Source organism: Erpetoichthys calabaricus, chromosome 11, assembly GCF_900747795.2.
Source record: "Erpetoichthys calabaricus chromosome 11, fErpCal1.3, whole genome shotgun sequence".
NCBI lineage: Eukaryota > Metazoa > Chordata > Cladistia > Polypteriformes > Polypteridae > Erpetoichthys > Erpetoichthys calabaricus.
In genome coordinates this window covers 103,324,886-103,340,220 of record NC_041404.2, presented here as the reverse complement: position 1 = coordinate 103,340,220, position 15,335 = coordinate 103,324,886, and the positions used below count along the sequence as shown (strand labels likewise).

The 15,335-nt window shown below is 41.3% G+C and overlaps 1 protein-coding gene across 1 annotated transcript in view; it reads right to left on the bottom strand.

The window, feature by feature from the left end:
• The window catches only part of lin7b (lin-7 homolog B (C. elegans)), a 231,665-nt gene that overhangs the window by 49,455 nt on the left and 166,875 nt on the right, over positions 1-15,335 (bottom strand). The window contains exon 5 of the mRNA XM_028813662.2: positions 2,944-3,107. Coding sequence (XP_028669495.1) covers positions 2,944-3,107 — 164 coding nt within the window. The remainder of the gene's footprint in view (positions 1-2,943; positions 3,108-15,335) is intronic.

The following is a 15,335-nucleotide window of genomic DNA, read 5'->3' as shown; positions in this document are numbered from 1 at the left end:
ACTGCTAACATAGTAATAAATTTTCATACAATAAGAATCCATATGTATACGTTAAACTTGGTGGACATAACTAATGAAAAACCAAGAGTACTATCCAGAAAAAAAAATCTTATTCACCAGGCTAAAATGCTCTTTCAGATATTACGGTTTTTGGTGGCATGGCACTCTTTTTACTGGCAATTAGAATATTTAGGAAATTAGGATATTTTGAAGACTTGTATTAATATCTTATACACTATGCACTTCAGTCTCACTAACCAGGATTCCTGTAATAATCTGTAACCTATCTGAAGTGAATCTAAACTAAAATTGTGTAATTAACTCAAGAAAGAACAATTACAATAAAAAATTCAAGTGCCTTAGGTAAATAAAAATTAAAGGCAGAAGGGTGCACTCAAACAGAAATGTGACATAACTTTATATAATGTGGCGAGCGGCTTGGGGCGGTACCTAGCCAGGACGCCTGGAAGGACTGGGAGAGGGACTACACCTCCTCTGGACCACAAGATGGCAGCCGCCCTGGTTTGTATGGGGACCACGGGAACGGAGCATGGAAACTCAACCCAATAGGGGAAGTGGTCACTGCCAGGGGGCACCCGGACGCCTGAGAAGCCCTGGACGTCAGCACTTCCGCCATGCCCGGAGGTGCTGGTGGAAGGAAAACCAGGGACAAATGGAGTGCCAGGGGAGGACCCGATTGAGCCCAGGAAGAGGCTCCAAAGCACACAACCAGCGCGTAGGACCGATCGAAAGGTATGTCCACTGCCGGCTGATGTTCTGTGCTTGCTGGCGGCTCTACGCGAGCTGGAGGATTGCCTTCAGCTCACAGAGTCACTATTTCAGGTAATACATGCCCTCCGTGATGTATTGAAGAAGCTGGAGCGGAAGGCGATCGCGTCACTGAAGACTCTATAGCAGTGGAGGAAGCAGTGCGATGCTGAATTCTCCAGTTGGAGAGACGCGGTGACCCAGGAAAATGACACCTGTGTCATAAAGGGAAAGGGAAGACATGCGAAGGGGGCCCAGTATCGATCAGTTCTGGGTACCGAGTAGCCTCCAACAATAGACGTGGCTGTGATGGCCGATCGTGTGGTGACAGAGATCAAGAGGGCAGTCATGACACCGGCTGATTTGTGCCGGGTGTCCAAGAGCCCTATGCCCAGAACCAGCATCGGTCTCACGCCGCTCTACAGGGACACAGACGGCATGGGGTCTCTACCTTTCCCATAGGGAGACCCAAACCATCAAGGCTTCCCAGAGAAAGAGGAGGACCCGGAGGAAGAGAGCCGACTCCTCCGATAAAGAAGGACGTGAGACTGGGAGCTTGCATCCGGTGATGGGCCTCCCTCTGCGGAGTCAGAGGGAAGCCCTGAAATTGGCTGAGAAGACGGGGTTACCAGGGGTTCCGTCAAATGTCCCAATCTAGGGGGCACGGAGGTCTCGGAGGGGGTGCCAAAGTGGCGAGTGCCGGGGTACCGGTCGGAGGGGGGAGCGTTGCCTGTATATGACATGGAGAGATGCTGAGTGGTGGTGTCAAGGCAACGTCTTCGCCCCTCTTTCTAGCGTTTGTTTTGTAGGACCGGACCCTGGACAGGAGTGTGTTGGCTACCCAACGTGGGAAACCTGCCCTCGTGGGATGGGCCGCTGGCCCCTACAGGTCTCAGCTGATGAAGGGGCAATGTGGCAAGAGGCTGGGGGCAGTGCCCAGCCGGGACACCTGGAAGGACCAGGAGAGGGACTATGCTTCCTCCGGACCACAAGAGGGCAGCCGCCCTGGTTTGTATGGGGACCATAGGAACAGAGCATGGAAGCTCAGCCCTATAGGGCAGGGGTAGGCAACGTCAGTACTGGAGAGCCGCAGTGGTTGCAGGTTTTTGTTCCAACCCAGTTTCTTAATGAGCAATCAATTATTGCTGATGAAACACTTATTGCTTAAGTGATAGTTTGATGCTTCATTTTAGTGGTCTCGCTTGTTAAGTCTCCCCGCCCTTAATTGCTTATTTCAATCTTAAACAGCTGCATTCAGTGTGTTAATGGCTCCTTATTTAGTAATAAGATGTAAAAGACAAAGCAGCCAGAAGTTCTCCATCTAGCTGCTAGATGGAGAACTTCTGGCTGCTTTGTCTTTTACATCTTATTACTAAATAAGGAGCCATTAACACACTGAATGCAGCTGTTTAAGATTGAAATAAGCAATTAAGGGCGGGGAGACTTAACAAGCGAGACCACTAAAATGAAGCATCAAACTATCACTTAAGCAATAAGTGTTTCATCAGCAATAATTGATTGCTCATTAAGAAACTGGGTTGGAACAAAAACCTGCAACCACTGCGGCTCTCCAGGACTGACGTTGCCTACCCCTGCTATAGGGGCCCGTGGTCACTGCCAGGGGGCGCCCAGATGCCTGAGAAGCCCTGGACGTCAGGGACACCCGGAGTACTTCCAGGTGCTCATGCGGCACTTCCGCCACACCAGGAAGTGCCGCAGGAAGCTCATCAGGAGGCACCTGGAGCACGTCCAAGTGGACTTAAAAGGGGCCGCCTCCCTCCATTCATCAGCTGGAGTCAGGTGGAAGAGGATGTAGCTTGGAAGAGAGGAGTGGAGGCAGTGAAGGAAGGCTGGAGAGTGAAGAGGCCTGGATTGAGGGTGTGTGGTGCAGGGGCACCGGGTTGTGCGTGGTGTTGTAAATATTGTAAATATGAATAAACGCGTTGTGGTGATTAAACAATCGGTGTCTGCCTGTCTGTATCGAGGCTGGTCTCCACAATAATAATAAAGTAAATAAAATTTTAGTTATAGTAGTGAAAAACAACAGAATCAGAAATTGCCAACAGGACTAAAATACAAACCTAAAAAAGACAATATGTATTTAAACATAAGTATTATCAAGAAACATCCATGAAGCTACATTTCTAGCAAGCACAGCTGGATTAATCAACTCACGAGTAGCTAGTATGCTGCTGACGTCGACGAGCACTCCTCATCTTTTCAAACCTTGCCTCCATTTCTTCCAGGACTTTTGGAGTATAACGCACCACCAATTTTACTGATCCATGTGCTGCCTTCAGCAGTTCTACTGCCTTCTCATGGTGTTCTCCTTCAACACTCTAAACACAGTGAAACAGGGGATCAGAAAGGAATAAAGAAAACAGCATATTAAAAAGAGTGTGGTATTCATTTTGTTGTAATGCTATGTCTTCTTGTGTATACTGAAGAAGTGGATGCATGTCTAGATGGGCCTGAAATGATAGTAATAGAATGCACTACACCTAGGGAATCCATTCCAAACTGCTGTAATTCCTGGGAAAAACGGGAACGGTCAAGCTCGCATATATAGCGTGTAAAAATCAATCACGAAATAACAGAGTTATAGTTGAAAATAATTCAGGTGGCGCCACTGCTGCAGCTTGCATTTCATCAGACAACAGCTTTGAACAGCAACTTTAAATTGCAATGCGTCAGTCTGTTGCATCTGCATTATCTGTGCCAAGAAACTTGCCATCACAGAATGATGACATGAAACTGGATGCATACGTAAAAGCTTAAATGGCGGTGTTTCAGAGCAACAGCAAGCGTGGGCATTGTTTAGAACAAGTGTATCAGTATCTGATGATTGTGCCGCCTACTTCAGTGGAGGCAGAGCGTGCTTTCTTAGCGGCTGGCGTACTTCTGCACGAAGGTGCGTTCTTGCCTGGACGACCGCATGCTGGACACGTTAATAATAATAATAATAAATTACATTTATATAGCGCTTTTCTCAGTACTCAAAGCACTATCCACACAGGGAGGAACTGGGAAGCGAACCCGCAATCTTCCATAGTCTCCTTACTGCAAAGCAGCAGCACTACCACTGCGCCAACTGTGAGGATGTTGTGCTTTCTATGCTCTTATTACTGCAACTAAAGATACATGTACTTATATGATAGCATGAACTGCTTGTAGATAAGGTTAATCTTTTATTTGTGTCAACATATTGCAGTAGTTTTATTAAAAGTAAGTGTCGGTTGTTCTAAAACCATTCACATGTGAGATGCCCGTGCACTGTGTCATGTCCGGGAGCCCGGGATTCCCGGGAATGAAATGCGGGATTACCGAATTCCCGGGAATGGATAAACCAATCCGGGAATGGATTCCCTAGTCACACCTGCATGTGCGGGTGCGATCATTCTCAATTGCTTCATTGGCTTTCTGCGGCGTGTGATTAAGGCCCACGGAGACGGGAGTGTATATATACGGGTCGGCACAAAAAAAAGAAGGGGGAATCAAAGAAAAGGAGAAAAGAAAAGAGTCTGTAGTGGACCGGCATCGTCACACACTTGCCCTCCATATAGCACAGCTGATAGAAAATAACATTAGAACAAGGTAGCTTGTTCATGTACAAGAAGTCTCATTTTACCATGACTGCCTGTGTCTGTGCATGTTTGATTAAAACCTGCTTGTTCTTCACTCAGTGAAGTGATTGTTAAGCTTCAGCAGGAGTTGGCTCTCAATGTTCTTGCAGTGAAGCTGTGACCGTTTAGCAGTGAACAGAAGCCCTGCATGACTAAAAGTCTTTCACAGGCTGCAGATGCAGGAAATTTGTGTGTGGTCATGTGACTGCATGGCTATGTCTGATTGGTGAAACGGAGTCATGTGGTTATTGTTGCTACATCTGATTAGTGAAACAGTCATGAAGTAGATCCACTGGCGACTTCTCTCTGGCAAAAATATAGCATATATAATGGAAAAAAAGATTTGAGTGTTGCCCCATGTAGCGGAGGAAGAGTAGCGTTTCTTCTTCACAAATGTACTCAAGTAAAAGTAAAAAGTATGGTGCAGTAAAACTACTCTTAGAAGTACATTTTTTTTTTAATGTTACTCACATAAAAGTAATGGAGTAAATGTAACTTGTTACTACCCACCACTGGGCATGAGTATTGGTTTTCACAAAATTTGCTGTTTCAATGTTTTTAGATGTTTTTGTCAGATGTTTCTGTGGTGTACTGAAGTATAATTACAAGCATTTTGTAAGTTTCAAAGTCTTTTAGACTTTGACAATTACATTAAGTTTATATAAACAGTCAATATTTGCAGTTTTGGCCCTTCTTTTTCAAGACTTCTGCAATTCGCCCTGGCATGCTGTCAATCAATTTCTGGGCCAAATCCTGAGGAACTTGGACAGCATACAGTCTTGGGGAGATTAAATTTAATCTAAGTAAATGCAAAGTATTACACATAGGAAATAAAAATGTGAGATTTGAATACACAATGGGAGGTCTGAAAATTTAAGGCGTACCTTATGAGAAGGATTTAGTAGTCATAACGGCCTCATAACTACAACAACTTCCAGACTGTGTTCTGAAGTCATTAAGAAGGTTAACAGAAAGTTAGGTTATATTGCACGATGTGTAGAATGCACGTTCAAGGAGGTTATGCTCAAGCTTTATAATGGACTGGTAAGGCCTCACCTGAAGTACTGTCTCCAGGCTACTGTACAGAAATAGAAGCACTTCAAAAGTTCAGAGAAGAGCGAGTAGGCTGATTTCAGGACTTCAAGGAATGAGCCATGAGAAAAGTTTAAAACAGGTGACATGGCTGATGTGTCCAAAATAATTAAAGGAATTAGTATGGTGGATCGAGACTGTTACTTTAAAATGAGTTCAACAAGAATACAGGAACAGAGATGGACATTTTTAAGGGAAACATTCATAGAAACATTAGGAAATTTTTCTTCCATAGACACATGGAATAAGCTAAATAGTGTTGTAGACATTAGGACTTTAAGCACCTTGTAGCGGCCCGGTGCCGCTAAGATTCACACCGTCTAGATGACGGTGATTTATTTATTTTTACAGAGGATCCCAGGGACGCTCCCAGCCTTGGCCTGACCCGCCCACACTCACAAACAGAGACAAAATAAAGCACACTGGGGACTAACAACAATTAAAGAATATAATGAAATTAAATAATATAAATGAAAAAAATAATATCACCCCAGTACCCCTATGGCGATATTACATTAACCACAAAAACAGAACTCCACACAGCAAAGTCCATGGAATACCACACCAGATGTAATGAGAGATGACGAGAGTAAGTCCAGAGATCTGTATGTTGAAAGGGAATGAAAAAACAGTCCTACCAGTAGACACTGTAAGGGTGAAGATGGATAGATGGTTCAGGAGCGCTCCTATACTTGCGGGAAAGCCATGAATCCACAATCAGTCCTCAGCACACAGGTAGACAAAAGACGATCCAGACCCCAACAACGAATACAATCCAGGACACAGCGACTAAATATGGCTTAATTAACAGAAGGCAGTCCAACAGGTAAACAAACACAAAATACAACAACAAAAAACACTCCTCTCCTTCCAGACACCTGCCATCCTTTCAAACCACTCTGACTACCTTCGACCCCAACAGCCCCTGCAGGGACTGCTGGGAGATGCAGTTTTAACTAATAGTAGCACTGATACAATCTTGATGTGATTTTGGAGGAATTAAGTGGATAGAATTGGTGAGCTTTGTTGGGCTGATTGGCCTGTTATTATGTAAATATTTCTGTTTTAAAAAAAAAAGAGTTTCCATCTCTCTAACAAAAAGCAAAGAACAAAGTGAAAGTTAAAGTTCCAAAAGAAAAGACTTTCTGCAGGAGAAAGGCAAAGGAGACAGATGAAAGTTCCAGTAGTAGAGTGGTACTGTATGAGAAAAAAATCACATCAGAAATCTGGAGAACCAGACTAAGGTGAAGATAAAAGAAAGCAGTATAAGAAAAAGAAGAGAGAGAGAGAGAGAGAGAGAGAGAGAGAGAGAGAGAGAGAGAGAGAGAGAGAGAGAGAGAGAGAGAGAGAGAGAGAGAGAGAGAGAGAGAGAGAGAGAGAGAGAGAGAGAGAGAGAGAGAAACTGGGTTTTACAGACTGAAATGTCTGTTGACCTGAGCCATCAAAGAAACCCAAGGGCTGCATATTCACTTTAATGACTGATGAAAGGGTAGAGGCATAAAGGAACAAAAGGTAAAGGATTTTTCAATACTTTTAAAAATGAGGCGATAGTTGGAGGTTATGATTTCTAGCAACAGTGAGAGAGAATATAAAGAAAAAAATTAAACAGAGAGGCATACAGGTATTTTAATTATAAACCTAAAATTATTACATTACAGTATTTACATTTCAAAGCAAATTTAATGTATTATCTATCATCAATATATGTGAATGACTCATGTAAATATATAAATATAAGTTTATTGTTGTGCACATTTTAGAAAATATTGCATATCTCCCATAGAATAATTACAACTATAAAACCAAACAATAGGCACAAAAGTAAGGGATATATTTAAGTGTACATTTTACAGAACATGGTACACACAATTATTCACCTGTTGTGGAAAGATGTTATAGGATTTAGACTCCTAATCAAAATTCACCCAGTCTGAGGCCATTATTTTAAAAGTTTCACATTTTAACAACCACCAGGTAGTTTTGAAGATAGGCAGATATAACTTTTTTTGTTCTAAGGGGAAAATCTGTCTTTTAGCAGGATCTCATTAAATAAATAGATCTATATACACCACAATGACTAAAAAGAAAAATACCAAGAAACAAAGCTTCTGACTTGGCACTAACAGTGAGGAAATATAAAGACATCTTACCACTGCTATAAAGGATCCCCTGTAGCATTACTTGACACACTTCTGCTGAATAATTTATTGGCTGAAAATATACAGTGTTAGTGTGTTAGAGAAAGAATGTGCAGAATTGTTTATAATGGGACTCAGTTTTGTTTTCATTCGTTCACTCCAAGGGGTCAAGCGTGTTTAACAAAACTTATCATGCCCTTTTAATTGGCATGTTGATTTGGTGAAGCTGTCCTGTGAAAGGCAGCAAACTATCTTTTTTTCTGACTTCAGTTCAGAAACATCTCATGTCATGAAAACTATGGGTCCAGTCATAAGATGTGCGCAAGTGCTATGCTTGCAACCTTATTTGCTGTACCCAATCTGCCTCAAGATGTCATATGCCAGGCAATCTTAAACAAACTGAAGTGTGTTTCACAGTCCATTAATTAATTTCAAGCCACAGGAACATCATCCTTTCAATTGATGCTATTTTGTTTGATTGTCTTTTTTTCCAGATTCATGAGGAACATTTTCTCTTCTAAGCTTCTTGGTAGAGGTTATTGTCCTCTAGTGGAACTTGCAGTCAAAAATAATTGTCATGGGTTCAGATGATGCCATCAGATTCTGTTACAGACTGATTGAATTGGGTCATAAGAAAACAGTCTAATTCTGCATTGATTCACTAACTGCATACGAGTCTACATTCTTTTTGCATGTAATGAGTAACACTTTGAATTTCAAAAGCTTTGATATTGTTGTTTTTATTAATGCAAACATCTTCATGAATACTTTGCTAGACATAATGCCAGCACCTTTCTCTCAATGCATTTCTCAGCCAATTCGCTTATTGTACAACATTGCTTCTGATTTTAACTTGGTTAATTCTTTTTGGCTGTTAAAACTCTCAAATAAAATGTTTTAGCTTTTTTCATCAAGGCACAACTTACTGGAGGTTAGATTACATTTTTACTTCTATGTTGCTTGCTTCTGTTTCTGTTAATGTGTTTCTTGAAACAGCCAATGTCTTAGATCATCACTTCATAATGAGGGAAACTGACCTCCCCCACTTCATTATTCTGAACTGCTCAAAACACATCTTTGTAGTGCAATAAAGAATTTTATGATACATCCATCCATCCATTTTCCAACCCGCTGAATCCGAACACAGGGTCACGGGGGTCTGCTGGAGTCAATCCTAGCCAACACAGGGCACAAGGCAGGAAACAATCCTGGGCAGGGTGCCAACCCACCGCAGGACACACACAAACACACCCACACACCAAGCACACACTAGGGCCAATTCAGAATCGCCAATCCACCTAACCTGCATGTCTTTGGAATGCGGGAGGAAACCGGAGCGCCCGGAGGAAACCCACGCAGACACGGGGAGAACATGCAAACTCCACGCAGGGAGGACCCGGGAATCGAACCCAGGTCCCCAGATCTCCCAACTGCAAGGCAGCAGCGCTACCCACTGCGCCACCGTGCCGCCCATTTTATGATACACTTGCTTCAAAACTTGAAAAATTCATTAATGTTAAAATAATCTCTGTTAATGATCCTGTGTGTCTGCTTGGCTGTAAAAGGTGTTTACATACAATCTCACAATTGGATATGCTAGTAATTATGGGTCGAGTATGCAAGCAAAAAATAGCTGAACTTAAATCTTGTCTCTCATCTTTGGAGAAAGCTGACCCTTTATGTGAAGATTTCAGAGCATAAGCATTAGATTTTTCGTGTGCGGTGAGGTTCATGGCTGGTGAGGAACTGACTTCTCCTCTAACGCTAACAGAATTACTAGATGCTATAAAGTCAATACAAAGCGGGAAATCAGCAGGCCCTGATGGTTACCCTGTACAATTTTATAAGAAATTCTCCACTCAGCTAGCTCCCCTCTTATTGGCAACATTTACAGAAGCTAGAGACAACCAAATACTACCTCAAACATTTCGACAAGCATTAATCACCGTCTTTCCTAAACAAAATAAGGACTTGTTACAATGTGCATCATACAGACCAATTTCACTCCTGAATAATGATGTTAAGATACTCTCAAAAATTCTAGCTAGAAGGATGGAGAAAGTGCTGCCCTCGGTAATATCACAGGATCAAACTGGATTTATTAAAGGCCGACATCTATCTTCCAATCTCCGACGCTTGTTTAATGTTATATATTCCCCAGCAAAATCAAACACCCCAGAGATATTACTATCATCAGACGCAGAAAAAGCATTTGATATGATTGAATGGAACTACCTTTTCACTGCAATGGAGAAATTTGGGTTTGGCCCGAATATTTGTGCATGGATCAAACTACTGTATACCAATCCAGAAGCTTCAGTTTGTATTAATAACATTTGCTCAGACTACTTTAAGCTAGAACGTGGCACCAGACAAGGATGTCCCTTGTCACCCACTGCTGTTTGCAATCGCCATTGAACCACTGGCGGTTCACTGCCGAAATTCTTATCAGATAAAGGGGATTGTCAGAGAAGCACTGGAACAGAAAATTTCTCTGTATGCAGATGATATGGTTTTATATATATCAGACCCAGAAAACACTGTCCCTGCAGTTCTAACAGCACTAACAGAATTTCAAAAGATACCTGGTCTTAAAATTAATCTGAATAAAAGTACAGTGATCCCTCGCTATATCGTGCTTCGCCTTTCGCGGCTTCACTCTATCGCGGATTTTATATGTAAGCATATTTAAATATATATCGCGGATTTTTTGCTGGTTCGCGGATTTCTGAGGACAATGGGTCTTTTAATTTCTGGTACATGCTTCCTCAGTTGGTTTGCCCAGTTGATTTCATACAAGGGACGCTATTGGCAGATGGCTGAGAAGCTACCCAACTTACTTTTCTTTCTCTATCTCTTGCGCTGACTATCTGTGATCCTGACATAGGGGGTGTGAGCAGGGGGGCTGTTCGCACACCTAGATGATACGGACGCTCGTCTAAAAATACTGAAAGATTATCTTCACGTTACTACCTTCTGTGTGCAGCTTTTAAGTATGCTGCACGGTGCTTCGCATACTTAAAAGCTCAAAGGGCACGTATTGATTTTTGACTTTGTTTCTCTGTCTCTCTCTCTCTCTCTGCTCCTGACGGAGGGGGTGTGAGCTGCCGCCTTCAACAGCTTTGTACCGGCGGTGCTTCGCATACTTAAGCCAAACAGCCCTATTGATTTGTTTGCTTTCCTCTCCGTGTCCTTTGAAGAGGAAGATATGTTTGCATTCTTTTAATTGTGAGACAGAACTGTCATCTCTGTCTTGTCATGGAGCACAGTTTAAACTTTTGAAAAAGAGACAGATGTTTGTTTGCAGTGTTTGAATTAACGTTCCTGTCTCTCTACAACCTCCTGTGTTTCTGCGCAAATCTGTGACCCAAGCATGACAATATAAAAATAACCATATAAACATATGGTTTCTACTTTGCGGATTTTCTTATTTCGCGGGTGGCTCTGGAACGCAACCCCCGCGATGGAGGAGGGATTACTGTATACGCTTTCCAGTGAATTCACAAGCATATAATATCAGATTGGACACCCTACCTTTTACCATAGCAGATCAGTTTAAATACCTTGGGGTAAATATCACAAGTAAACATAAAGCTCTTTATCAACAAAATTTTGCCGTCTGTATGGAAAAAATTAAGCAAGACCTGGATTGATGGTCAACCCTTCATCTCACTCTAGCCGGAAGAATTAACGCTGTTAAGATGAATATCCTTCCTAAACTTCTTTTTTTATTTCAAAACATTCCAATATATATCAATAAATCATTTTTTAAGCAATTAGATTCAACAATAACCTCATTCATTTGGAACTCAAAACACCCACGTATCCGAAGAGCAACCCTACAAAGACCTCAGGCAGAAGGTGGCATGGCTCTACCTAATTTTCAGTTTTATTACTGGGCAGCAAACATACAAGCCATTAAAACCTGGACACAAATAAATGAACATACACAGGCCTGGTCCGCAATAGAAATAAAATCCTGTAGTACTTCTTTATACTCCCTGCTCTGCTCTCCAATAAATGCAAGTTATCGCAAATATACTAATAACCCAATTGTGCTTTACTCACTTAAAATATGGAACCAAATTAGAAAGCATTTTAAGATGGAAAATCTTTTATCAGTGGCACCTCTGCAAGAAAACCACCTCTTTCAACCCTCGCAAACATATCCAGTTTTTAATACCTGGAAAAGTTTTGGGATTAAAATGCTCAGAGATCTTTATATAGACAACATATTTGCATCTTTTGAACAAGTATGTTCCAAATTCAACCTCCCAGCTACACATTTCTTTCACTATCTTCAAATTAGAAATTTTGTTAAACAGAAATTGCCCGATTTTCCCCACCTCGCACCCTCCACAATGCTGGAAAAAATACTGCTCAATTTCGAGGAATTAAACACAATTTCTGCATTATATAAAATCCTATTAGAATCCCTACCTTTCAAAGATCCAAGAGGACATTGGGAAGAAGATCTCTTAATCAATATATCAGAAAAGGAATGGAAGGTAGCAAAGCAGAGAATTCACTTGAGCTCCATATGCGCAAAGCATAGAATTATTCAACTAAAAATTATGTATCAAGCTCATCTGTCTCGCTTAAAACTGTCCAAAATGTTTCCAGGGCAAGATCCAACCTGCGAACGCTGCAACCAAGCTCCTGCCTCACTGGGTCACATGTTCTGGGTCTGCACCAAATTAACATCATTTTGGACAAAAATTTTTAAGTGCCTTTCAGACAGCCTTGGGGTCACAATCCCTCCTAACCCATTAACAGCTGTGTTCGGTGATCTTCCAGACGGACTTGAAGTGGAAAAGGACAAGCAAACGGTGATTGCATTTACTACACTTTTGGCACGCAGACTTATTCTGTTAAATTGGAAGAATCCTAACTCTCCTCTGATAAGTCAGTGGGAAACCGATGTTTTATATTATTTGAAATTGGAAAAAATCAAATTCTCAGTTAGAGGATCTGTACAAAATTTTTTCAAAACCTGGCAGGATCTGATCAATATTTTTTTAGAATAAGAGAAATAACTATTACCGCATTTAATTCCCTTCTCCATCTCTTATTTAAATATATATTTAATTCTCCCTTTCCTTTGCTTATTGTTGCCTTATTAAAAAGCCCTAAGCAACTCTCCTTTAGCTAAGCTCTCCTTCTCTGGGGTGGGGTCTGATTTGTCTTTAATTTGTTTGGTTATACATTGATCTATTTGTATGGAATGATTACAATAAAAATTAATAAAAAAAAAAAAAAAGATTTACAAATATATGAACCCAAAAGAGTAGCTTATTCACTAGTTGGCAGCATGCACTTTTACTACTGGTTATGTTTCATATGTCTTCAGCATTCTTTACACACACATAGGTAAGGTAAATATTGGATAAGAAAGAACGTTACATTTATAGCAGCGAGAGGGAGCCCTCCACGTGTTCTAAATTTGCTATTGCAATTCCACAATTCATACTTATTTAATACAAATGAAAGTATTGAGTGGTGTACAAAAAATGTATTTCAATTTTGACCTTAATTGAAATATTTAGTTGTTTTTTAATTCTGATGCTTTAATCAATTTTAACACAGACTGTCCAACAAAAAGGATAACAAGAAAAACAAAAGAATGTTTTATTTAAGGTCAAAATTTAGTTTTTAAATATTGGATTGTTTTTTTTTTTAGTCTGATCCCATTGTTTTATAAAATTGAACACCGTTTATGGTCTTCCCTTTATTTGTAAACAAAATCCATGCACCTATCCTTCTCCACGAAAATCTCTTGTCACTTTCTTTTAAAAGACCTCCTTATTTTCCTTTAGTTATAAAAATCTTAATCTTCAATTTTGGCAGGCAGTCAGAACAAAAAATAAAAATAAACAGACCACTGCAGTGCACTTGACTTTCTGATATCACTTACTTATTGGCGCAGAGAGCCTCTGTGTAGAACGGCAGTAGCAACAAGCACCTGTTAGGCTCACATGCGCCCCCTTCGGTGCAGCACGGTACTGTCTGCCTCACCTTGTGCCTTTTCACTGCCTCACCTGCCTTCCATGAATGCATGTCCCTGGTCACTGGTACACTAAGAAGTTGAAACAGGTTTCTGAGCAGTACTCTTACAAACAGAGAATGTGCATCACATATTGTAATTGAACCCATGAGGTTTGTACTGCAAAAATGCATGCCACATTGCTTCAAAGTTATACGAAAAGCAATACCTACAAATAAAGCGTAACATCAAGTCCTACAGCAAACATGTTATTCTCAGGTCAGGTCAGGTTGGGGAGCATGCACTGGTACAGCGCATTGTTGCACCCAACCACATGACAAAACAGCTTGGGATCCTGTTTGGCAATCTCCCAGGCAGACACGTGGTCCAGTCCCACCTTCTAGAAAGGACCATCTATGTGCCACAGCCAGGTGTTACATGGGCATCCCTTTGGTCTGGTCCAGCCACTTGGGCCCTCAACAATGAGGATCCTGCAAACAAGATCACCCTTGGGGAATTGCGTCACATGGCTGTAGTGCAGTAATTGACAATCCCTCACAATGCAGGTAATGTGCCTCATTCGGGAGTTTGTGAGCAACAGCTCATTCGATACAAAGTCAAACCACCCAAGGAAAGGAAAACATGCTAGTAGGTAATAAGCAACATCAAAAAGTTTTATTGTTTGGGAAAATGGATGAATGAATTAATTCATCATATTGTCAGCCAGCCAATTGAAATATCTAACAATCACATCTTGCGAAACCCCCCAGCAGAATCTTATCTATACTAATTAATAAAAGGCAAAGCCCTCACTGACTGACTGACTCACTGACTGACTGACTCACTCATCACTAATTGTCCAACTTCCCGTGTAGGTAGAAGGCTGAAATTTGGCAGGCTCATTCCTTACAGCTTACTTACAAAAGTTAGGCAGGTTTCATTTCGAAATTCTACGCGTAATGGTCATAACTGGAACCTGTTTTTTGTCCATATACTCTAATGGAGGAGGCGGAGTCACGTATCATGTCATCACGTATTACGCCTCCTACGTAATCACGTGAAGTGAAAACAAGGAAGAGATACAGCACGAGTCAAACGCGGGAACGAAGGTAAATGACGTTAATTGTTGAGTGTCTTTTAATACTTTGTAAGCATACATATTAACAGATGTGCAATTAAACGTGTGCATTTACGGGGTGATTTCTCAGGCTTAAAGCTCAAAGTGATCACTCGAGTGAAGGCAGCTTCACAAAAAAAACAGATCCTTAACAAACTGTTATTGGTATATTTTCCTTCAATTTTAAAAGGTTTTCTTTTCTTCTTAATAAAAATTTAAAAGCAGAAGTGAATGAACGGAGCCCGAGTGATCACTTGGATGAATCAAACCTGTTCAAAAAAAAAAAAAAAAGCGGAGCGCCTTATATGAGCAGGCAGTCAGCTAAAGAAGGGAATCAATAAATAACTATAATCGTAATAAACGAACAAAAAATAGCGGAGAATCCGCGGATTACATAAAGGAAATGGGTACCTGAACAGAAAAGTAAGTCTCAAATAGTCACACTAAGTACCATAGTTCACTTGCGGTATCGATGAATTTATGCAAATCCAACAGAGTGCCTGTGGGCTCAGAGCATGGGGGCGGGACCTTCCTCATTCACTCGCCAGCCTCTGTTCCAGTTACTCCACGTCTCGCCACGTGTTGCAGTGCACCTTGCCTCCGCTTAGCTAGCG